General features: G+C 52.2%; 8 protein-coding genes across 8 annotated transcripts; 4 read left to right on the top strand and 4 right to left on the bottom strand.

Moving 5' to 3' along the window:
- Window positions 1-1,022: 1,022 nt before the first annotated feature.
- FIBRA_01373 (uncharacterized protein) lies at window positions 1,023-2,571 on the top strand (the record flags this gene model as incomplete). The annotated part of the gene is made up of 6 exons (XM_012323248.1): window positions 1,023-1,080; window positions 1,200-1,274; window positions 1,337-1,399; window positions 1,458-1,756; window positions 1,802-2,449; window positions 2,500-2,571. 6 exons carry the CDS (start codon window positions 1,023-1,025, stop codon window positions 2,569-2,571), a joined length of 1,215 nt encoding a protein of 404 aa, XP_012178638.1.
- A 386-nt stretch (window positions 2,572-2,957) lies between these two features.
- FIBRA_01372 (uncharacterized protein) lies at window positions 2,958-4,671 on the bottom strand (the record flags this gene model as incomplete). Its single annotated transcript, XM_012323247.1, has 5 exons — window positions 2,958-3,374; window positions 3,425-3,544; window positions 3,603-3,920; window positions 4,566-4,594; window positions 4,653-4,671. The coding sequence occupies 5 exons, from the start codon at window positions 4,669-4,671 to the stop codon at window positions 2,958-2,960; spliced, it is 903 nt and encodes a 300-aa protein (XP_012178637.1).
- A 1,129-nt stretch (window positions 4,672-5,800) lies between these two features.
- Window positions 5,801-6,291, top strand: FIBRA_01371 (uncharacterized protein; the record flags this gene model as incomplete). Its single annotated transcript, XM_012323246.1, has 2 exons — window positions 5,801-6,082; window positions 6,142-6,291. The coding sequence occupies 2 exons, from the start codon at window positions 5,801-5,803 to the stop codon at window positions 6,289-6,291; spliced, it is 432 nt and encodes a 143-aa protein (XP_012178636.1).
- Window positions 6,292-7,948: 1,657 nt separating this feature from the next.
- On the bottom strand, window positions 7,949-11,021 carry FIBRA_01370 (uncharacterized protein; the record flags this gene model as incomplete). The annotated part of the gene is made up of 14 exons (XM_012323245.1): window positions 7,949-7,996; window positions 8,051-8,189; window positions 8,246-8,289; window positions 8,352-8,622; window positions 8,675-9,126; window positions 9,183-9,281; window positions 9,343-9,388; window positions 9,450-9,592; window positions 9,653-9,915; window positions 9,975-10,161; window positions 10,216-10,273; window positions 10,330-10,445; window positions 10,494-10,690; window positions 10,847-11,021. 14 exons carry the CDS (start codon window positions 11,019-11,021, stop codon window positions 7,949-7,951), a joined length of 2,238 nt encoding a protein of 745 aa, XP_012178635.1.
- Window positions 11,022-11,285: 264 nt separating this feature from the next.
- On the top strand, window positions 11,286-12,562 carry FIBRA_01369 (uncharacterized protein; the record flags this gene model as incomplete). Its single annotated transcript, XM_012323244.1, has 6 exons — window positions 11,286-11,671; window positions 11,761-11,823; window positions 11,882-11,924; window positions 11,979-12,113; window positions 12,182-12,284; window positions 12,342-12,562. 6 exons carry the CDS (start codon window positions 11,286-11,288, stop codon window positions 12,560-12,562), a joined length of 951 nt encoding a protein of 316 aa, XP_012178634.1.
- Window positions 12,563-12,922: 360 nt separating this feature from the next.
- FIBRA_01368 (uncharacterized protein) lies at window positions 12,923-16,307 on the bottom strand (the record flags this gene model as incomplete). Its single annotated transcript, XM_012323243.1, has 8 exons — window positions 12,923-13,251; window positions 13,310-13,559; window positions 13,610-13,717; window positions 13,772-14,796; window positions 14,852-15,327; window positions 15,409-15,456; window positions 15,492-15,971; window positions 16,024-16,307. 8 exons carry the CDS (start codon window positions 16,305-16,307, stop codon window positions 12,923-12,925), a joined length of 3,000 nt encoding a protein of 999 aa, XP_012178633.1.
- Window positions 16,308-17,672: 1,365 nt separating this feature from the next.
- On the bottom strand, window positions 17,673-20,553 carry FIBRA_01367 (uncharacterized protein; the record flags this gene model as incomplete). The annotated part of the gene is made up of 10 exons (XM_012323242.1): window positions 17,673-18,502; window positions 18,555-18,578; window positions 18,629-18,818; window positions 18,875-19,052; window positions 19,098-19,390; window positions 19,455-19,610; window positions 19,813-19,903; window positions 19,964-20,070; window positions 20,203-20,424; window positions 20,482-20,553. 10 exons carry the CDS (start codon window positions 20,551-20,553, stop codon window positions 17,673-17,675), a joined length of 2,163 nt encoding a protein of 720 aa, XP_012178632.1.
- Window positions 20,554-22,211: 1,658 nt separating this feature from the next.
- On the top strand, window positions 22,212-22,766 carry FIBRA_01366 (uncharacterized protein; the record flags this gene model as incomplete). The annotated part of the gene is made up of 3 exons (XM_012323241.1): window positions 22,212-22,478; window positions 22,534-22,595; window positions 22,661-22,766. The coding sequence occupies 3 exons, from the start codon at window positions 22,212-22,214 to the stop codon at window positions 22,764-22,766; spliced, it is 435 nt and encodes a 144-aa protein (XP_012178631.1).
- Window positions 22,767-23,121: the final 355 nt, after the last annotated feature.

Genomic DNA, 23,121 nt, shown 5'->3' with positions numbered 1-23,121 from the left:
GAGACGGTAATTTGAGAGACTTTTATACGGATTTGCAAATGCTCGTGCCAACCAGAATAACCTAATAGCTGCGTCAGCTGCTCCGATCGGAAACCAACGCCTACGCCTTACGCAAACAACACAAGATCCCCATCTCTTATTCATGCATGCCATACATTAGATCGTCGCCGCTTTGCCACGCCCTCTGGGGCTGGCGACGCCGACCTCCGTCCCCGAGTAAGTCGGCAGTAGCCCGTGTGATGACCGAGGTCGACCCACGACTCTGATCCGACTGCCAATGTGATATTATATACTCGGCTTGCAAGGTTACATGGCGTGCAATAATCAAAATTTGAAACATTGAACTCACAGAAATTCTCGATGAGCGGAAGGCAGCGACATAAGCCGACTGTTGGCTTCCAGCAGTCGACGACATATTGTCAACTGCAGCGGGAAGAATTGATTATCAGCACAGCTTCTCCAGAGCAAAGTATACTGGGCAGGAATCATGCGGTGGCGCAGGAAAGTAGTCATAGCCGGATTATTTTTCAGATGCACCGCTCCAGCCGGTCAAGTACCAGCAGACAACGTCAGCCAATACCTCCTTGACCACGACAAAGATAAATTCATAATCAACGAGTGACAGAGGACGTACATGTATGCCCTTTAATATCAAGACGTGTCGCAGATTTTGAAGAAAAGAGGCACTGTCGCGATACGACGCAGTGACACTGCAAGTCTGCAGCAGGCAAGATGGACTCGTGCTCCGATGAAATCGTCTCGCGGCTATTACCGGACCGATCGACTTGAGCTGGCCGCACTAGAAGTCTGCCACTTAGTGCTTGAGAACGCTCTCCCGACAACTCAGTAGCAGGCTCGTACCCTTCTGCATCATCGAGTCCGTTGAATCGACGCACTCGACTGCTCCTGAGATCAAGAGAGACGACTTGCCGCTCGTCACTGAGACTGATTACCCAGAGGTCACTACCGTTGATCCAGCTCGATATCGATCGTATGAATCATCTAAGCTGTGCTTCACAGAAATGGCTGGACAATTGAAGGACGTCCTCCTCGTGGGGCTTGGCGCTGTTGGCGCCATTTGTAAGTGCTCCTTGGTCTCATACCCGGCCGTGTCCTATCAATGTGGATAGAACACGGTTTGGTACAAGACCGGTGCTTTTTTCTTCCTACTGCACTCTAGCAATTGATCGACTCCCCAGACTCACTCATCCTGAAGAGGAGCGGACAGGCTCGTGTGACCGCGGTCGCAAGAAGCAACTACGAAGCTGTCAGCGGTCTGCCGCGCATTCCTGTGCAAGCACTGGTCGCTCCACTGACATTGATCTTTCCCCTGCAGCGAAGGGGCTCCACATCAAGAGCAGGAAGTACGGTGAACTGCAAGGGTGGAAGCCTGACAGACGTATGTGCCATTCCGTTATGGCGACTGCATCAAATTAACGCCGACACTATCGCCCCAGTATTTCCGACGGTCGAACAAGCTCTGGATAGGCCATACTCATATGTCATAGTTACATCGAAAGCAATTCCGGAACTTGTCCGGACACCAAAGCTCCTCGCACCACTTTTGTCTCCCGCATACAGCGATAAGCATCCCCAACCCACATATGTCCTGATGCAGAATGGTCTCAACGTTGAAGTTGACTTGTACAACGCGCTGAAGAAATTGCGCAGCTCCCAGGAACCAAGTATCATCAGCACAGTCGTGTGGATCGGCACCGGCATGCTGGACAGCACCTCTGTCGAGCATAATGATTTCGTGAGTGCACCGTTGTGAGCTACGCAGTAGTGATGTCAATTATAGGCCTGCGGGCGACCCCAGGATCGGGTATCACTCGGTGTCTACCGTCCATCTACAACGACCACAACCAACACCGAAGCCGAGTCTGCCTTGCTTCAAGGCTTTGCAGACATCCTCTCCGCAGGCGGGAGTGACACAACGATCGTGACCGAGATCCAGCGAGCAAAGTTTGCCAAGAACATGTGGAATGCATGTCTCGGCGTCACCGCTGCCCTTGCCCACTTTCCTCTGCAAGCAATCTTCCGTCCATCGCATCTAGAGCCTGGCGCTTCTGCGCAGCACCCATCCGAGTCCACAGCGGAGACGTACACCGCGCCCCAATCATTGCCCAGTCCCTCTGCACAGGTCACAGCCTCGATCTCAAGCGCGTCCCCGGCAATCAGCGCCAACACGATCCCTTTCCTATACGATGCAATGACAGAAATGTCTACGCTCGGGCTGAAGCTCTTCCCACCGTCTGAGTCGGACCCAGGGCTCGACCCGGACGTCGCGTTGAAGACACTCACGAATACATCGCGGCTGAATTCGCTCCCAGAGTCCAATCATCGTGCAAGCACACTCGTGGATGTCGAGAACGGCCGCCCAACAGAAGTAGAGGTCATTCTTGGAGAACTGGTGCGGATGGGCCGACGCGAGGGCGTGCCGATGCCTGTAAGTACCTTCGGGATTGCGACCGCGCCAGTGCTGATGATCTTTCGCAGCGGATCGAGACCTTGTATGCGTTGATGCTTATTATCCAGAACCAGCTATTGCGTGAGTATAGTAAGCATTGATCGTTGCTTGAGGGAACATGAAGGAGCCTCGAGAAAGACATAACAAGGAGATCAATGACATGTACGTCGTAAGAAAGCGAGAGAATATGATTTCGAGTTTTGTTATCAATGCAGTGCACGCTGCAACTCAGCGCTTTTGATTAGTACGGCCATACCGCTAATAAGATGCCAAGTGCCTGTCCATGGATAGGTCAAGAGAATAATATTTTCTGCGCGCAGTATCTCACTGAGATGAGCTCATGGGGGGAATTTCTCCAAGGAACTGTTTACGCTATTGTCACCACGCGACTTCAGTATCAATTCTTTTAATGATAAGCTGCCCGAAGCAACCTACCAGCTGCAGAATTTGATCACGCTCCGGCGGCGGAATTGCAGTGATCTGCGCTTCAGTGAGCTGTAAAACTTGAATCAACATATCCTATTGACCGTATCATGTTAGATGGTAACTGTTGCGACTGTGAGAAACTTGCCCTGTGTGCCAAGTCATACCCAGGTCCTGAAGGCTGGGGTGCCATTTGCGGAACCGGCTGGGGTTGTGGCTGCGGTGGCGGAGCGGGCCGGTAATACGGCGGAGGTTGTTGCATAGGAGGCGGCATGTGCTGTGCCGATGGGTACATTGATGGAGGCGCCGGTACAGGTGGTGTGGGATGATGGACAGGAGCGTGCGGTACCGCCATGGACGGTGGGAAACCAGGCTGGGGATGTTGCATAGGCGGGGGCTGTGTGTATGATACTGCGGGAGGCGGTTTCTGTGGGGGTGGCTGCTGAAGTGGAACAGAAGCACTTGTAGCTTGAAGCATCCGCTGTTATGGGACATCAATGAGATTCTCATTCAAATGACGATGACACTTACTTGTAAGATACCCGCGTCGACAATGTTGTTGAGGAGCAATGCTTGGAACAGTGCATATCCCAGTTGCGGATGAGCAACAAGTAATGCTCGAGCTTGTTCAGGATGTGTGATAACAAAAGCCTAGAAGCCATTCACATCGATGTCACTTCCATTACACACGTCACCGGAAAATACATACCTTCATCTGGGCTAAAACCTCTAGGATTTGGGTCGGATTCGTTGTGGCAAGCATTTGGCTAATCGTATCAAGTGCGGTAGAGCCAGGGGGCATCGGAACGCCAGGAGGCAGACTTTGGAGGAACGCATTCGGGTCATGATTCTTGGATGGACCTCTATAGTCGTCACGATCTCCGTGTCGTTCACGCTCACGTTCGCGCTCGCGCCATTGTGCTCGCGTTTCACCCCCATCGACCAATTCGCCGCGTACAGTCGTCTTGCCTTCAAGGAATGGATCAGAATCAGCGAGATCAATACGGAGTGGCCGCCCGCCAAGCTCCTGCCCGTTCAGATTTCGCACAGCGGAAAGCGCGGTTTCATGATCTTCATCCAGCACAGCACGACGAGTAAATTGAGGTCGGGCGCGGGCAGCATTCAAAGCGCATTGTCGCACATGTGATTATGTGATATCGCACAAGCGAACATTATTCATTGGCGTTTGATGAGAACAATGTGGCCATTTAGAATGTTGCGTTTTGGAGACATTTGAATAGATGACATTGCAGATTGTGGAGGCGCGAAAGTATATGCACAATCAATGGTTGGGTCGTGACATTTGCAAGTCAGGATTATATTTGAAGTATATTTTGAAAGATAATAGTTATTGTTGAAGTGGAGGATTGAGCCAATGCCATTGCAGTTGAAGTCAGACACATCCAGATTCAAGCATTTCAAGAAATAGAAATTAGCTGTACCCGAAAATTCACAAAAGCCGTAGCCTTTCGGTTTCCCAGTGTCTCTGTCAAAGACAAGTCTGTTCGACGTGATGTAGGGAGTAAGCTTTCGGTGGGGCTTTCTAGGGGTCTTGGAATGTCTACCTGAAGCCAACAACTTGCCCTACCGTTTTGAAAACATCAATAAGTTGTTCCTGTGGCCCGAGCACAGCTTTTACAAACACATATTGCAGATAAAAGGCTTTGCATACCTCTCCCATATTGTAAGGGACATTTCCGACTAGTTCACAGCCCGACTCAGCATGCTGGGCGTGGAATGAAAAAAATATTCTACATACCGAAAACCACCTTACTCATGTCTCCTCATACAGATTCTTGTCAGTATGCGTTCGAAGTGTGTCCTGAGAAATAGTGGAACAGGGAATAGGTGAGTGTAAAAGCAAGTTCAGCGAGAGTTGAACGCTCTTTGACGACGGCGGCAAAACCAGACGAATCGCAAGCGCCTTGTTGAGCCGCGCCACAGCTGGACTCCGGGTCCGCCCGGGACCTCGGAGACCAATGCGACGTCGAGCGCACTGCCATCGCACTCTCTTGCTCCAGCCGAGACTCCTGACGAATATCAGTAAGCACGGATCTGAGAAGGAACCAAGTCGAAGGTACTGGAGGATTGAAGCTGAAAGAGCAAATATTCACCTCATAATGACTGAGTTTTGACATGGATAAGGGGTTACTTACACCGAGTCATATTCCTTTTCTGGCACGCAGACGACCAATCCGTAAGTCGTGTAATCTCACTGCACCTCACAGTCGTGAGCTGATTCTCCAAGCTGCGGCTTCTTTCCAGCACCGTGTGTGCAGGGAGATTGTCCCGTTCTGCAGCACTGCATCAGCCAGCACCGGGTGTCCAATTGTCGACACAGCATTTACCGGCGAATATGTGAGCGCGTGGCGCGTGAATCGAGCGAATTCACGCGCGTACGGACGGCGTGCGCAGTAACCGACAGGCTGAGGCGTGCCGCCTCCAGCACGCACTGGATATCGTCGCGACGTCGTGTTTCCGGCTCATGACTACGCCTCGGACAGGGTCTGAGTCATCAATTTCTGCTTTCAAGTTTTGACTGGACATGTTGCATTATTCGGTACTCCACTGGCCATGGCCGATCGAGTCATCGGCGGTATATAAGGCCCCTGCTTGCCCGGCGACGGTTCCGTTACCAACCCGCCCTTTGTTCTGATGACCCGCATCCTCTCATTCTCGACGCTCAAGAAACACACCATGGCGAGTCCTGAGCGAAGCTCATCGACCAGCGATTCTACTTCGCGCTCTGTCGACCGCATTCTCGCTCGCACCTTTTTAGGCGAGTTACTTCGGCGCCGCGCCCAGTTGTCACACGGTATCCGCAGGTATCAACCGAGGCAAGTTTTTTCGTCTTATGCGTCTCCGATTTTAATTTGACGAGTCTCTGGATGGACATGCAGGATGGACATGTATGAGGACGCGAGTGGCGCGCGCGTGATCGCTGTGCTCGAGCTACCGGGCATGAAGCAAGAGGACATCTCTGTGCGCATCGAGGATGGTCAGCTCATCGTCCAAGGCGAGCGCCCCTTCCGAAACATGGCGCGTTCATCGCCGTCTCCCAGCGTTTCCGATGACGGCTCCGCTGTTGTCGCGCCATCTAACGCACTGGCTATCCCGCGTGGATATAGAACTCAAGAAATAAAGTATGGGATGTTCCGCCGCGCTATTAGCCTGCCTCTTAGCACTCAGGTGCGATACTATCTCTTTATCGTTTAGGGTTCACTCGTTGAATGCTACAAATCTTGCAGGCAGAGCATGTTCAGGCTTCGCTGAGCGAGGGCATGCTGACCATCTCCTGGCCTCGCGAGGAGATCGACGAACCTGCTGTCGAATTGCCCACTGAGCTCGTTCGATCTGGGACTCCTTTCAATACCGTTTCCTTTGTCGAGAGCGGATAGCGATATCTGCCGACTTACACACATCGATCAATTCTGTATCACCCTTCACATCATCATTCTGTTTTAATGCTACGTATCTCTCTGTATCTCCAGCATTCCTTCGTTATACGGATTTCGCTCGCTGACGTTTGATCGCGCTCAGACTTGGGCTCTCTACTCTGTGGCGCCGATGCTCCATACAGTACTGGTACATTAAGCTTTACTTTGACTAGTTATGTATCACCACTTAGTCGTTGCTTTTCATTTGTTATCGCCGCGCATGATTTATAAGTAAATATTGGGTTGCTAGTATGTGAGTGCACTCATGTATTCATACATACTTTCGTGGCGTACTTATCTGGGTCCATACACCTCTTCAAATGGAAATCTTTTTTGATAGGATAGCGGCAATTTGACACAGATGGAATATTCTCGACCACGTACCAGGCACTTCCCTGAGAGATCGGATACTTTCTCATTGCCAAGGCTGCGTGCATTTACGTCTTTGATTGATACAAAGTGCGGAGGGGTGGGCTGTCAAAGTACCACGTACACGTTGGCAGCACCGTACTCAATTGGACCACACAGTACGGCACAGGGGACCCTGATGTCATATATGTGCGAGATGTGACTAGAGCCGTGCGTCTTGCTCCTGGTATTGACAGCAAATTGAAGCTCACTTAGCTCGCCCACAGCCATGAAGGGGCACGGAGAACACGCGTGGGTCGCCATACGGCCCACAGTCCCCACAGCGACCAAAACAATCCACCCCTCGCGCCCAAGGTGCTGCGTGCAAGAGCCACACAGCCTCATTCAGGACACACGCCGCAGCTTGATTTGTAAGTACTGGTGGATATCTGCTGACCGCCTATGCTGCCAACCACAGCCCGATTGGTATCAACTCCGAGGAACATTCTGTCAAGCCTGAAGCAAGTTGGCAGTCCAGCTGACTCAGGTGTCGAAAAGCCGACTGAGACGGAAAGTTGAACGAGCGGATGCTTACTGATCCAGCCGTAAGCTCAAGAGGACTTAGATCATTGAAAGAGAGAACGGTTACAGTGCCGGCGTGCTGCGCCCACGTAACCCGACGGGACCGAAGTCAGCGGGTACGGACCTACGAATTGATGATTTCCGAATAGGATGATAAGATTGCGGCGTATTTTTGGCATTCCGAGCTTGCACCCACTTGTATCCCTCTCAGAATACTGTTGAGAAGCTATCTATTTTGAGGAGCTGTCATACCTCGGGATCAGGAATGTCTACCATTCGGGACACCCTGGCGATGCTTACTACGCAGTCCTAGAGCATCGGCAACGGTGAGTCAACTGTTCGGCGGGGATTAACAGACGACCAGTGTGCACTGATTGCGCAGTGTGCAGAGCAGGTGATATGAAAGGGGATAGACAGCAAGATACATGCCTTAGGACATTGGTTGAGATTACTCCATACCAGCATAGCGTACATCCGCATTAGATTCAAGCCAGCTCATCCACCGCTTTAGGAAGCGACCTCCATGCTGAAGGGTCGACGAGTCTCCGACGACGCACTGCATACGCGTCTAGCTCAGATATATGCGTAGCACACAAGAAACGTCGCTCTCACCAAATGGCGTTTGGCACGTGTCATGGCCACTGCAACGGTGTGATTCTCCAATTTTCTAGTTGACATCGGAAAAGAATCACGCACCATTCAGTCGTCGCTTGTCCTTCAGAAAGCCAACCTCTCTCTGACATTATAACGTTATCGAGAAGTTCACATAAGAATAGCAATTCACACGAACCTTCTCATTGCTGCGTACTAACGTGATTATGACAGCGTCCTTTTCGCGCCCTTGCATTCCATCAACAGTACCGATTTCGAGATCCAGGCCGTGAATAGGGCGCAAGAGGGACGTCAAAAGAGATACCTGTGCCTGATATCTACGGGGTAGATGTCTTGTGTACACAAGTCATCGCGATATCGTTTGTAGACTTACGGGGTGATAATGGCAATCTGGGACGGGGTGATCCCCGTTCCGATCTGGCACAGGGTATACCGTTCACTTTTAGAGACGCAATACAGAGCGTTGGCGGATTGCTTACCAGCTGATCAACATAATTCTTTACTACGGCAGATTCATTCTCGTTACACTTGCTACCTTCATCTCCCTCACTATCAGTCCTTTCGAAGTATTCACACCCCGCGGTATCAAAGAATACCACTGGTGTACCCAGCAGCTCTTGCTCATCATCCTCGTTACCCGCACCCGCGTTTGGCAGGTCACGCAGCAAATGAGACGCGACGGACGAGTGAGATACAAGTTTGGAATGATACATCACTTTAGAGGGGAACTCTGCTATTTTCGCATGCATACTAGCGGTAAAACATAAACTCATCGTACATTTGGCAGTGATGAGCAACACACCGGTATTGTATATTCAGCATGCGCTTAATATCGGGGCCGTACATCTTTTCGAGCCTATCAAACAATGTTGTCTCTAGTGTACGTGGTGGACGCAATCCCTGTCGCCTGTTGGCTTTCTCTTTTTGTGCTGGTTGGCGGGGTAGCACTTTGACTGGCCTCTTTGGAGTGTTGTCCTCGCGCTCACTTGAACTGTCTGTAACAGAGCTGCTCTCGTCTTCAGTCGCATCTGAGCTATCTGTGGTTAAAGGTGGAGTTGCAGAGATTTTGCTCTTGGGTGTCAACTTTTCGTTTGGGCGAAATGATTGCGGAGTCCGGCCGCTATTTGGCGATTTCTTCGTGCTAGTGTCAGCCAACGTCTTGTGGTCATTAGCGGACAGAATTGTCGGCGGTAATTGCATCGGATCTCCGGCAAGGATCAGCTTTTGACCCTTAAATATTGGAATCCAGCACACCTGATGAAAAAATAGCACGTTAGCAGTAAAAGACGACGAGTGGACGTCTCCCCTACCGCTTCTAGAGCTTGTGTCGCCTCATCGATAATAATAACATCAAATTTATGGTTGCGTAGTTGTCGACCACCGGCGGAGTGGCAAGTCGCGAGTACTACCTGGGCGATGAGATGAGTCAGTCCGGACAATGAACTCAACCTCACAGACTTAGCGACTGACCTGCGATTCAGCCAATACAGTCTCTACAACCCCTCCTTCTCGCTGTCTGTATCTAGAAAAATGAAGCTTACTAGGCAAGGACTGATTCTGTAAATGTGTCGACTGACTCTTTTCGAAGCGCGCGTACTTCCTCCCAGAGCTTTTTACGCTCTGCTCCTCTAGGTGCTTTGCCTTTAACCCCCTTCGCCTTACCAGATAGTGTATCGAGGGCCGCGGTCAGCTCGTTCTTTACATCTTTGGCCAGAGCTGCCTGCCAGCACCACGCGCGATTAGGCAAGCAGCACTCCTGTACAAGGCGACTCTTATTTACCTGATCACTTCTGCTAGCTTTCACCTCAAGCGTCGAGTCTATAATACCTTCATGGGCCATTACACGCGCAGGATGTCCAACTCTCGTGACCTTGATTTTCTCTCCGTTCGATGGCGAGGGAAGCCCTAGGAGTCTTTCCAAAATGTTGTCCACAGCTAAGTTCGAGGCACCACAGATGAGAAGGCGGAGCGGCTTGGGATTGGAAGATGTCACAGAAGTCATTTGGCGGATGATCTCTATGAGGGTATGTGTTTTTCCCGTCCCTAATTACTGTTCAGGTTTCTTCACACCGAGACATCAGTTATCTCCCGGAAAGACGTACCCGGGGGACCGTGAATACAAGCGATCTCTGGAGATTCCATGGCGAATCTAACGGCGTCTTGTTGACTTGAGTTTAAAGTCTCGTCGAAGAAAACTATTTTCTGTAGGAAATTTCTTTTGGATGGCTCAGACATGCCCATGAGGACGCGCGTTAGCTGAGTCAAGTCAGGCAGAAATTTGTCTTCGCTCTACGAGTATTTTGAGCCTTCTTCATAAAACTCAAAAGTTGTGGCGTTGCTTACTGAGGGTTGCGAATCTGGTAGTACTATCTTCTCTAGGATGTTGAGCGCTTTATCCATCCTGTAAAGAAAGAGGATGTTGGAACATGCCAAAGTGCAGGAAATCCAGATGATTACCGGTCGAATGTTACACTATTAGCGAGTTTGACCACGCGGCAACGCTCAGGCAAGTCCAAGCCGTCTGTTGAGGTTTCCGAAACGTCGAGAGTTATGACGATGCGCATATCAGAAACCTAGCATAAAGTAAGATTATACACGACGGTGTATGTGGGAAAACACACAACCTTATATACAACGCCTTCGAGGCCCTGCGTACGAGCTGCTGCTGAATCGTCAGGCTTCTTGGTCTTCGACACTGCTGACTTTTTCCGACCAAAGGTTTCGGAGACATTCTCCTCTATACGCGCAAGGTCGCCTGGTCTGATTGCATGTTCTGGCTCATCTGCATGAAACAAGATGCGAGATGCGCAATACTTGCCTGAAAGTATGTGAAGGAAATATTGGCGTCGAATGATATGCTATGGGTCGCTCAAGCTCTACCAGTCTATGTCATAAAGTTGTTAGATCTTTTCGTGTCATTCAGCCCAATGAGCGCAACATAATAGATAAAAGCCGTACGTTTTCCCTCCCAGACCGACATTCAGGCTTGCTATGCCGAGGGCACCTAAGGCAAGACCTTTCTGCTCTAACAACTTGGGTCCGCATTTCGATAGGAGCAGCGACGATCTCTCTACTTCTTCGTCGCGCTCTTTGTTTAGTAGAATACGATGGCGTGCGATGAAAGCGCGCAGCTGAGTCTCAGAGGTCATGTCTGGGGATGTACGCAAGGAAAGTGGCTGCTGTGTCAAAGTATGACTTTGGTACAAAGACGTATGGCGGGCCCGGACATCCGGCCCGACCGACTAGCACCCTTCTGAACCAGCGGCTCTAGGCTACTCGAGAGGGTTCTGGTATTACTGTGCACCTGGGAAGTATGTAGTAGAGAACTCGCCGGGATTCTGGACACGTCAAGCACCTGCATATCCGAATCACTCCATCGTCCAAACCATCTTTCCCCGTCCAAGCCACCTTTCATGAATCCATCCTCATACAAGCAGATCACCACCACACGGGGCTTCAAGTATAACTATTATGTGTCTGCTGGGGACCCCTCCAAGCCGATCCTGCTGTTCATCCATGGCTTTCCTTCTACATCCTATGACTGGCATCTCCAAGTGTCCTTCTTTAAAAAGGAGGGTTTTGGTATGATCGTGCCCGATGTCCTGGGTCATGGACAGACAGACAAGCCTACGGACCCTGCGGCCTACAAGCACAGTGGAATGGCAGCGGACATTGTCAACATTTTAGATGCAGAAAATGTCGACAAGGCTATCGCCATTGGGCATGATTGGCATGGCTGTCTCTCTGCTCTCCTTGCGTCTCTTGAGGTGACCTTCATGCGTTCAGGGGCTCGTCTCTAGTCAGTCGTCTGGCTAGCTATCACCCCGAACGGCTCCTTGCGTTCGTGTTTCTGGCTGTTGGCTATTCACCGAACAATGCCGGATACAGCTACGACGCTGCCGCGGCACGACTGAAGCAAGCGATCGGGTACGAACCGTTTGGATACTGGCAGTGGGTACTTATGTGAGCAACAATCTCTTCGCGTATCTCTTATCTCGCTTGGATTCAGCTTTTTCTCGGAGGACGGAGCGAACAAAGTCATTATGGAACACGTTCGTACTTGCTGCTTGGCGTAAGCCATTTGAAGACCTACTCTGCGGTCTTAGGGTGAATCTTTCCTCAACTTGTTTTACCCACGGGACCCCATAATTTGGAAGGAGCATATGTGTCCCCCGGGCGAGATCAAGGAGTGGTTGTTGGCAGACAAGAAGGCACCACCTGCTAGTTATTTGACCGAACAGGTACTGCGAGACCCAGTCATGCTTCTTTGATACGCATCCGTCTTGGCTCATGCCCGCTCTTCGACTAGGACAGAGAGGACATCATGAGCAGAATTAGCATCGATGGGCTTGCTGGCGGCCTGAATTGGTACAAGGTGTACACATTAGGCATAACCAGTGAAGATGACAGACGTGGGCATGACCATTGCGCACATTGCTACTTGAGCTGACACTGAATTTGCACACCAGAGATACCGGAGGCCAACCACGTCATCCAGCAACCGGTCCTTTACATCGGAGGCAAGATGGACTACGTTTGTGTACCAGCAATTGGCTACCCAACTCTCAACAAATATTGTCCAAACCGGACCCTGAAGGAGTACGACGCCGGACACTGGCTACAGTTCGAAGTTGCCGATCAGGTGAACAACGAGATCTTGGCGTGGATCAACGACAATGTGAAGTTATAAACTCGATCGCCAGCTCGACCAACGTGTATCTCTCGACTCCCGCTCACACTTGTAATAAAGTAAAATGTTCATCCCATGGTAAACACGGATTGGATTTCCAATTACTGATCGCTGCAGCGGCAATGGCATCGCCTAGGGACCCGCTCGCAACAACAGCTAATCATTGAGACCGATATCTGGTAGTGGCCCCAGGCAATGTGAAGCAACAGCATAGCATCCTCCTGCGCCGCGCGGTGATAATCTACATTAACATTCCAAAGCTACTGTACAAGGCATACAATATCATATCCAATTCCGAACATACATGTTACTAATTCTACAGCACATACAATTGCCTCCTCTTTTCAAATCTTCCGTATATCAGAGATAGAACATCGTTTCCTGTAACTTACCTCTGACGCCGCCGTGCCACATGCGCTCGGCTTCCCTCCAGACTTCGTCTCCTCCGGCGCCACTCGTAGCAGTCGTGCCGCTGTCGGAGTGGCCTTGCAGAAGCGCATGCAGGTAACACCGTCCGCGCTCGCATGCGAGATCGGCATAGTATGCCGGCGAGACCAGGCTGACCGCCTTTGTCGCGCGCGCGAACATGTAACTCACATCGTTCGTCAGACCCTGCAGCTGGTCAGCCCGGAATCCGATTTCGTCGTGTACGACGTAGTAGTGGGTCGGCCGCGTAGTGCCTTGCAGTCCTATGTACGATGTTAGTGTAAGTATTACGGGTAAAGCGCAAGCTAGTAGATCCCTTACCTCCGTGCGCTTGAAGGAAGAAATCAAAGTCGTACACGGCAGTGACACCGCGATCGACGACGGTCCCCGCCTTGGGATTACCGAGGTTGTCTGCATTCTGCGCCTCAGTAGGATAGAAACGGGTGTGATGACGCTTTCCGCAAATAACGATCGTCAGCTTGGGTGAGTACTTTTGTTGCGGCGTGTTGAACTTCTGGAACGCCTTCTTGATCTCGGGCATTTCATCCGCAACGACAATCGCAAATTGACCCTGGAGGAAGCGTTGAGCATACAACCAGCCATTCTGCGTACGAGGCGTACCTCGGAAACACCGTCGCGATACACCAGGATGCGTTGTGGCAACACCTTGCTGCGATTCTTGAAAGCATTGATGCGCTCTTCCATCATCTCAGCCAGGTCCGTGATCATCTAGCACAGTACAGCATGAGCAACTAGCCGCAATACATGGTCGTCAAAACGCACCTCTTTCTTTGACTCCTGGATGCGGAGCGTGGCCGGGAACTGACCATACTGGCTATCGACACTTGCAACTACCGCCGCAATGGATGGAGTACCTGAGACAGTCCCGAAGCCCGGATGGGTGACATCCATGCCCACGAGCATGGTCGGTGCCTGATTGAGCCATGTCATGTTCCTCTGGTCTAGCGAATGGTTCACTCCGCCCATCTTCATGTTGACCTTCAGCGCCACATTCGCAAAATACTGGAGCTGTCCCTTCTCCTTGCGGATTTTAGCGGCATGTACACAAACGGTGGCGACATCCAAATACACGTCGCATAAGTGCTTGAGCCCAGAATAGATATTCCTGTCTCCACTAGAGAGCATCACGAGAACCATGCTCGGCTTCGGTTTGAGACTTATGAGTGCTGCGCGGATCGCAGCGATAGCTTTCTTCCGAATAGGGTCCTGAGGGTCTTGCCGAGGAAGGTCGACCGAGGTATACGCAGGTTCGTCTCGCCCAACCTGCATCCCGGACTTTCTGCACATGCTTGCAAAGCCGTTCACAACATTTCTGAGCTCCGGATCATTCGTTCCTCCGAACTCGTCCCGAGGGTGTCCGTCTTGGATGAGAAGCACAGCCCATTTGTCGAGCTTACCCCCTACCGCAAATCTGACGTCCCGCAAATTCCAGCTGGCGCGGTCGTCTACCCTAGGGGATCCTGACGCGTATCGTAGTGCAGGCGGGTTGAGGATCCGGCCTGGCACCACGGCCATTTCGTTTCCTATACTGACGCCGAATGCACGAAGTGGATCCGGTTCATCCCTGAACCCAAGTTCATCGAGCCCACGCTGCGTAATTGCTCTCGCATTGACGTTAGGGGGTTGAAGAGCAATCGTGATCATGTTTGCAGTGTGCTCATCAGTCAAGCGCCCACGGTAGGGTTGCTTGGGGAGTATTTCGCAGACCTCCGGGGGTAAATAATTGGTCCTTTTACCACCCACGTCGACCAGAGGAAGATCTGCATGCTGCAGACGAATGCTATATTCTGAAAGTGTCTGAGCTTAATGAAGTGCCCCAAGCCAACGACAACAACCACGTACTGCGTTGGAAATATTGCTCAACGGTAACCTCGCCATAGTCTTCCGTCCTAAACCTATGCTGTCTAGCAGTTACTTTTGCGACAGTTTTAATGGTCTTGGTGTACCCCAAGTGGATTGTCTTGATCCTAACGTTCTTGGCGAATGCATTGTACCGAGCTCCGAAGCTTGCGTTGGCGAATTCCATCATTCGTTGAGCTAAATTTCCAGGCGTGTAAAATGCCGTCGTGCACACGTTCACGTTAACCATGAGCTGCTTATATGCAGGACGCACGGACGAATAGAAACCTCGCCAGGCCTCAAGACCGCCGCCCAGGGGCGAGGGAGGAAATTCGGGGGAGGGATGGAAAAATTTATTCCGTCCTACCATGACGCCGCCACCCGCTGCACGGCTCGGATGGGCCGCAAGGATGAGATTGAGCGCAGAGATCACGGGCATGATGTCGTAGCCCCGGAATTGGGGTGCACCATTCAGATACCTTGAATACAGAATAGTCAGCAGGTCACGACGAGGAAACCATTCCAGAAAGTGTGCTGAAGCTTTGAGGCTCCAAACATACTGGAATCTCCGCTTCGAGTACGTTAGACCCTCAAAGCGTCGGCGCCTTCTGGAGATGGATGAAACCGAGAGGAAAGCACGCACTGGGTGAGAGATTGGGTCTCGATGTCCTGAATAAACTTGATACTGAGAGTATACTCTTTGTCCCTCTTCTTGTCACGATCCTCATCTTCATCAAAGAACGTTACTTTGATCTCCAACGGCTGAGGGAGTTTGAGTGCGGCGATGAGTTTGCTGCTGTGGTCGTGTGCAACGCGACCTCGCATACCCGCCCGTTCCCAATCGCTTGTGGCTTCTGCGAGCTGGAATATGCGGCGCTTGACACGCTTATTTGTGGCCTCTGGGTTGATGGCGACATCATACTCATAAAGGGGGCCCTTGGGGACACGCACGGGGAAGAAGTTTGTCCGCAACTTGATAGCCCTGCCCTGTGTGCCAAAATCGGGGCGCGTAGGGAGATCGGTGTCTCTGAGTGTCAAGGAGCCGAAAGACGCCACGAGGGCGTCTTGAGTATTATCTGCGAGGCGAGCATCGATATTCGCGGGCACATTGGGCAAGAAGACACTGGGGGACCGTCAGCTGAGGCCAGGAGAAGGGGGAAAGGGAAGGGACTCACCCTCCGGGCTCTCTGGGGGGACCACCGCCCCGACCTCTGAATCCGCCTCGGTCGCCGCCTCGAAACCCGCCGCGATCCTGGTAGCCTCCACGGTCGCCACCTCGAAACCCGCCGCCTCCGCGGTCCTGGTAGCGCCCGCGCCCGCCCCTATCGCCAGGTGAGCCCCCGCGCCCTCGAAAGCCGTCGCCGCCGGGCACGGGGCTGCCCCGACCTCCAGGACTGCCTCTGCCCCCCCGCCCCCGGCCTCTGTCGTAGCCACGTCCTCTATCGCCGCCTCTGTTCATGGTGTCGGTGGGAGATTGCCAGGCGGTAAAGTCGATGTGTTCGGAGCAGGAGCGTGCGTGCGAGTGTGCTTATATGAGGGACACACACTCCATGCGGACTCTATCCGCAGACACGCGGCCCTTTTGTTCCGTTGAGCGGTGAGCGTTTGACAATGGCTGTTCTCGTCCAATTCCATTTGTCGCCGCACACTTCAGCTCCTCCTCCCGCCCACGTGATGGCATCCCTTCTCCTCCCAGACTTTGAAGCCGTCTCCTCCAGATTCCATGGCAACATACAGTCACTATGGACACGCCGACTTGCATTGTCGTCGGATGTCCTGGATAAACCACCATTCGCACTCCGCAATCTACGAAGAGTGTCCGAGCTGCGGTCGAGGACTGGTTTGCAGTCGCCTTTCTAGACAACAGTGGGGCTCTTGCCTCCCAGGAGGATCTTTGGTCTATTACGTCCAGATCCGTATGTGCAACAGGTCAGACATTCCTCTTTCCGGTAACATGAATCTCCGCACATGCGCGGTACCGCCTTATGATTCGCCAATCTCCGTGCGAGCTCCTCCCCGAGAGAGAGTCCCTCGTTGCATTCATGATTCCACATCCGTGCTCCTGCCATCCTGAACCCTCTCAGGTCAGCTGGTAACCCCAGGCTATATAGTCGGTATGCAGGTTGATTGTTGGGGCATCCCTCCCTCCCCAAGTTCAACCGTCGAACGTGCTGTGGTTCTGGATCAAGCTTCTTGCTGTTCCGATCTGCCCTAGTCCGCTTCGACGATATTCGATTCTGTCATTTGACCGTACCATCGAGCAACGTTCAGCTACTCCACCACTCAAACACAGTTTCACTCCGGTTTGACTCCTACTAGGTGAACCCGCACATCCGAGATTCCAATCGGGGCCGGACAATACTCCAAACTTCCTCCGCTAAATATACGAAGATCGTGGGCATCTTCGAGTCCTCTTGAGCCGGTTCTCCAGTCTTCGACAATCAGCGCGAACGTTCTGGCATAGTTGGTCCTGCAGCTTCCTTTTGCCCCGCGCGGCTTCAGCCGGCCCAGTGCTCACATTGGTATTGCAAACACGAAGCGCAGGAAATTAGCCTTACCCATAGGGACTTCGAAGCTTATGTGTTACGTGCAGAGCTTCCCAAAGTGGCCGTAAGGGTACTGCAAGAGGCCAGCCCACAGCGGCCATATAGCTATCTACTGCAACGAGCGACGATACAATACATAAGTGCGATATACGATACTAGAATGAGAGGCACGGCAGATCTACAGAAAAGACAGTTGCACACCAACAGAGACATTCAACCCAGGTCATGAACAAGATATTTGCCAAGGGGCCCTTCACAAGACAACATCGTGGCGAGGCTTAGTACTCTTCCACTTCCGACAACGACGCATACTCCGAGACAGTCTGGTCGTCATTGTCATAGTAATCTTGCACGACTTCCCGCATCGCATAGCGCATAATGGGCGTGATCGGAACCAGCTTCGGGCCTACGATCTCCTCCTCGTAGTCCTCCGGGCCCTGCCCCTCGATCATCCGCTCGTGCGCTCGCAGAATCTCCTCCTCCGTCATCGGCACCATCTCTCCTTCCTCCGACAATGCGATGTCGTTGTAGTCGTTCACCGCCGTTGCGCTGCTCCCTGCAGCAAACTGCATGCGGACGCTGTCGCGCACGCGGATGCTGTCTCTGAGGCGCGTGCTGTCGCGCAGCCGCATGCTCATCGTCCGCGAGTCGACGCCCTCCTTCGAGATCGGGTCCGTCCACCTGAGGTCCAGGATTCGGCCTTTGACCATGCCGTCGACTGCGCGCACGCCCATTTCGCGGCAGAGGAGAAAGTACGGCAATGACCGCGCTCCAGGCTGACCGAGGCGGTTCATGACCTTCAGCAATTGGATTGCCGTAAAGTCTGCGTGGAATTCGGGCGCAGCTTCGCCTCCGCCAATGGAGCCAAAGGTAGGCGGTGCCGCATGGGGGTTAGCGGTGAGTGGGGAATAAATATGAAATCCCGTGCTGGAGCCAGGTGGGGGAGACAACCGATGGATGGCATGATGCGAAGCGCTGGCACTTTGTGGGCTAGTTGCAGGCTCCTCTCCGCCATTGCTGCCAATGTTGTTGGGGGGAGCTTGAGCTGAATGGATTATGTGCAGATTAAGCAGCGCATGCGCTTGCAGGAAATGCGAACTTTGCTTGACTGTGTTATAGTTTAGTACATGTGATACGAAAGTCAGGAAAGAGTGGCTTACTGTCTAATTTTCCGTTCGCGTTAACTAATCGCAAGAGTCAGTATCAAACGAGACTATATAAACGAGCGGCTCACTATAGTCGGTGACATAATCCTGCCAATGAGCAAGTTTTCCGCCGAAGGCCTCATACAGTCGCTCAAACTCTAATCCGGAACGCAATGTCTCTGGGACTATGGGCACAATCCTCTCCCGGAAGAATCGCCGTGTATCTACCTTTGGGTAGTCGCCAACCGTGATAATCTCAACGTGCAACATGCGTGAGTCCTACAGGAACAAGACGCCATGAGGACGGCCATCCGTACCTTACAATGTTGCATTACGTTCAGCTGCCGGAGCCACGTTTGATAGAACGGGTCGCTCGTCGCGTGTATGACATGACAGAGACGATCCTGCTTGGTAAGTACCAGCATTGCATCCAGTAGCGATTTCATAGTATCCACCGAGCGAATCAGAGCTGGACTGCGGCCGTTATCAAGCGCCGCATCGAGCAGGAAAAGGCTTAGTGTCCATCTCGCAGCGAATTAACGGAAACGAAAAACTCACAGCTTATGCGCTTCGTCGATCAAGAACACCGGGATCTTCTTTGCAGGCACCTTCCACTCCTTCCCCTTGCCCTTTTCCTCATGCCTTGCCTCGCCATTCATCTGTATCTGCTGCTCGCGCGCCTTCTTGTCCGCACGACTGCGCCTGCTAATGCTTCCAAATATGCGCGCATGCCATGGCGCGCGAGTATTCTTCTGCTGCCCGTTCTGCACGCGTGTGCTGTTTGACAAGTAATCAGAGTCAGTGCTTGGCTTCCGTGATGGGGGTCGAGCCGTGGATGAAGATGGATCGGGCTGAAAATTCCAGTAGCGCAAAAGTGAACTCTGAAGGATGTCGATCACGATGGAGATTACGGACACGTCCACATATGAGCAACGGTGAAGTACTTGCCTGAAAAAGTTCCATTAATCTCGCGATGTCGCTTGTCTTGATCTCGCTCATGGCTGTATGCGCAAGAGTTTCGCCTTGTTGGGTTGAGTTAGACATCCTTCGCTCCGCATTGAGCCTGTCATGCTAACATAAGGAGCGTTAGTCGTGATCGACATACAGCAATGAGATCTGAGCCGTTCCAGCGACAGCCCCAGAGCGGCTCGTATCTCCTAAATATTTACTCCAGAAATCGACCGGTCCCAAGCAGACAACCGTCCGAATCATGCCACACACATGTGCACCGTAGCCATCACAATGCATTATAGCGAGCAAGTTTAATCCTTACCTTAAAACCCCATGCCTCTTTCTCAAACACTTCGTAACCAGGTAATTCTGGATCTTGCGCGATGCTCATGAAAAATGCCTCCATTTGTTGGCTATATGCAAAATCAAACTCAGGATCCCACGATACTCCAATCAGAAGCGCATACACTCACCTCAAACTCATGTATAGGCTTGACAGGTCTGCAAAACCGGCAATGCGGAGGTCAAAGTGCAGCACATGGTAAGTCGATCGCGTCAAAACTTGTCGCAATAGCGCCGTCTAGAAAACGCAACGGGCAGTGTCAGAACGGAAATCCTGCGACAGATTCCTGAGCACTGTGACAACACACAGGGTCTCTCCCTCCGGGCCATGCTACCCAGTGCTACTCTGAGTGAAATGGAACGAGCGTACCTTTCCGACGCTACTGGCACCAAACAATACAGTAAAGCTAGGCTCGCCCTCGAGTGCCCGCTCGATAGCTTTGAGCTCTGCTGGCCTATCGAAAAATCCCGGCAGCGCAGAAAACGTATGTGTCGGACTGAGCTGAGCACGTTCTCGCGCTTCCGCAAGTTCTCGTCTTGTCTCTTCCAACATTCTCCTGGACTCCGTGAGCGATCGCAAGGTTTCTGACGGCTTGTAGGGGTGCGATCAGTGCCGATGCGCTGGTCTGAGTGGGCGCAAGGGACGTACGTTTGCTAGGACGCTTATGATCTCTCCGATACCAAAGAAGTTTCGCCTGTTAGGGTCAGAGGGGAGGGGCATGCCGCGACGGCGAGGGATGTTGGAACGAAATAGCCAATGGATATGGAGTCTTGCGGTAGGGGCGACCGTGTGGAGGCTCTGCCTGTGCGAAAGTGGTCTGGGGCGTGCAGAGGTACGAGGTCGCGGGCGGGGCGTGGGGGACTGCAGGCCGCTTGTACTTTGGAGGGGGAGACTGGAGGTGCTGCTTGTGCGTGCCATGTGAACGGTTGGAATGGAGGACCTCAGATCGACGGAGGATGTCAATGGAAGAGGATCAGAGATAGGACTGCGAGCACGAGAGAGAAAAGGGCAGGAGGAAGGTAGGACTAGCGAGGAGAGATGAGATATTGAGAGGAGGCAGGCGGCCCCGAGGGGTGTGCGCGGACGGAGCCTGGATATGAGGACGGGCATTGCCACATCGCGCATGGTGGAGAAGGCATGAACACTCATTCGCTGGCAATGCTGCTGTTCATGGGGTCGGATCTGGCGTCGAGAGTGCGCGGAGCACGTTTCGAAAGTGCAAGAACAGGCGCGAACCGCACACGAGGTCGCAGTGCATTCATAGAGACCGTGTTTCAGTCGTAGCAAACCGCCAGAGAAAACACAGCAAGCGGTGATATGTTTTGGAGGACGAGGGAGAACGGCCGGAGGCGACGTAAAAGCAGGGACATTTTCCCGCAACTCTGCCCATAGAGGACGTCATGGCAGCTTTCCCACCGTCTGGCGCCCGTGCCCCGCAATGCGATCACACCCCTGCTTGATCGGGACTAGTCGGGACTCCCCTACGGTTGGCACGGTACAGCTTTCGTGCCCCATCTCAACCCCATCTCGCTTGCCCTGCGCCATTGCACGTACTAAGTATGCCGGCTTACAAAGGTCTCTCGATCTGTATCGTTACTCTGATGGAGGAACGCGACCGAAAGATATATACTGGCAAGATGATCACCGTCCACAAAGTTCGGGCGCAAAAAAGGGGGCAGCGTTTCCTCTTGCTAACCCTTGACGCATTCCTTTCTGGACTTTTACGTTCGAATATTCAAATAAATTGTAATAGACCCCTGTAGAAATAGAGCCGAGATTTAACGGCATTGAATTAGAATCTGCCCTATGTCTTGCGGGCCGTGATGGGTATGATGGGGGCCTGTGGATCAGAGAACAAGCGCAAGGCCTTAAATTCTCGAAAGTTTCTTCGGCTGGTGAGTGACAAGGCTTTATTTGAATGAGCTCCAGTATACTCCGGGGTCGATGCAGGTGGTCCTGGAAGACTTGAGTTTTGGATCTACCGCGCCAAGGATGTTCGCTTTGCATTCCACAATTCCCGTGGCAATGATGCACACAGCGCGGAATAAACGTATACCTTCGCAACTCCTATGACGTGCCAATGTTGAGCTACTTACCCTGCAACTTTTGGAGTACCGAGGATATTCCTGTGGCTCATAATTGGGAGTCTCCTTCAGAGTGGGGTTATGTAGATGAAAAAAGTCATCCAGATCTGATATTTACCTTTGATTATAGACGGAGAGGTACGTCAAATCCTTCCAACTTCAAGTGTAGGACCGGATCGGTTCTCAAAGTACCACATAGGTAGTAGTGCAGCGATCATTTGCAAGACAGGATCAGCGGAGACTTCTTGGTAATTCCCAACCGTCTTGAAATCTACCAAGCGACCAGCGCGAGATATGTCATCTCATTCCAGAATCCAGAGTGCCGGACAGTCGATCAGCACGTACCCAGCCGTCAATGTACCAGAGCTCTCGCCGGAAGGTGCCCTTTCGTCATCGGATGATGACTACCACAGCGACGACAACTGTTATCCTCCTTCGTCAGCGATCATCACCCCAGCGCGGAGGGAGACAGGTAAGAGTAAGGGTGGGTCTGATCGAAGACGATCTAGCCATCTGAGTGGCTCTGTGCGCTGCGAGTTTAATGTTACTCCCATCGCTGAGGTTGGCAGTCCTCCGTCAGAGAGTGTTGAGGGATGTCAAGCCTCACTGAGAGCAGTTAGGCGGAAGCGCACCTGAAACTAGGCATCCATGGATTCTGGCTTTTCGGCTGATATTGAGGTGAGGCCGCTTTGTTGTTTCATCTAAAGGTGGTTCATAGCTCAATGGGTACATGTGTGCACTAGGCTCGCCATCGCTAAGGCACGCGTGACTATTTTGGAGTATAAGGCAGCCGGGAACAAGAGGCAGAGGGCGAAGGAGGACCTGTTGGTAATCGACCTGAAAGTATGAAATGTATGATGGGGAGCAAGTCATGAATGAAAGTGTGAGCCAGCGAAAATGGTCGCATTAGCATCAAATCCAAATCGATGTCGTGGCACTTGAGCCACCACCGCTTGTATGCCGACACCCCCAGGTGCCTCAATTTGCCTTCTTACAGCGGACCGGCAAGGTCACGGACATACTGACCGCCGAAAACGTCGACAAAGCCATTGTCGTCAGACATGATTGCACGATCCTGTCCTTCCCCGTCAATTTGATGTCCTTGAAGGCTCGAAATCTTTCTAGGACACAATACTGCTGAGCCGGCTGGCTAGTTGCATCATCCGGCAGCCAGTGTTCTGTGGTGGTCGCAAAGCGGACTACG

Source organism: Fibroporia radiculosa (genome assembly GCF_000313525.1).
Source record: "Fibroporia radiculosa TFFH 294 genomic supercontigs, scaffold597, whole genome shotgun sequence".
Classification (NCBI taxonomy): domain Eukaryota; kingdom Fungi; phylum Basidiomycota; class Agaricomycetes; order Polyporales; family Fibroporiaceae; genus Fibroporia; species Fibroporia radiculosa.
Note: the sequence above shows the minus strand (reverse complement) of the source record. Positions and strands in the feature narration are given on the sequence as shown.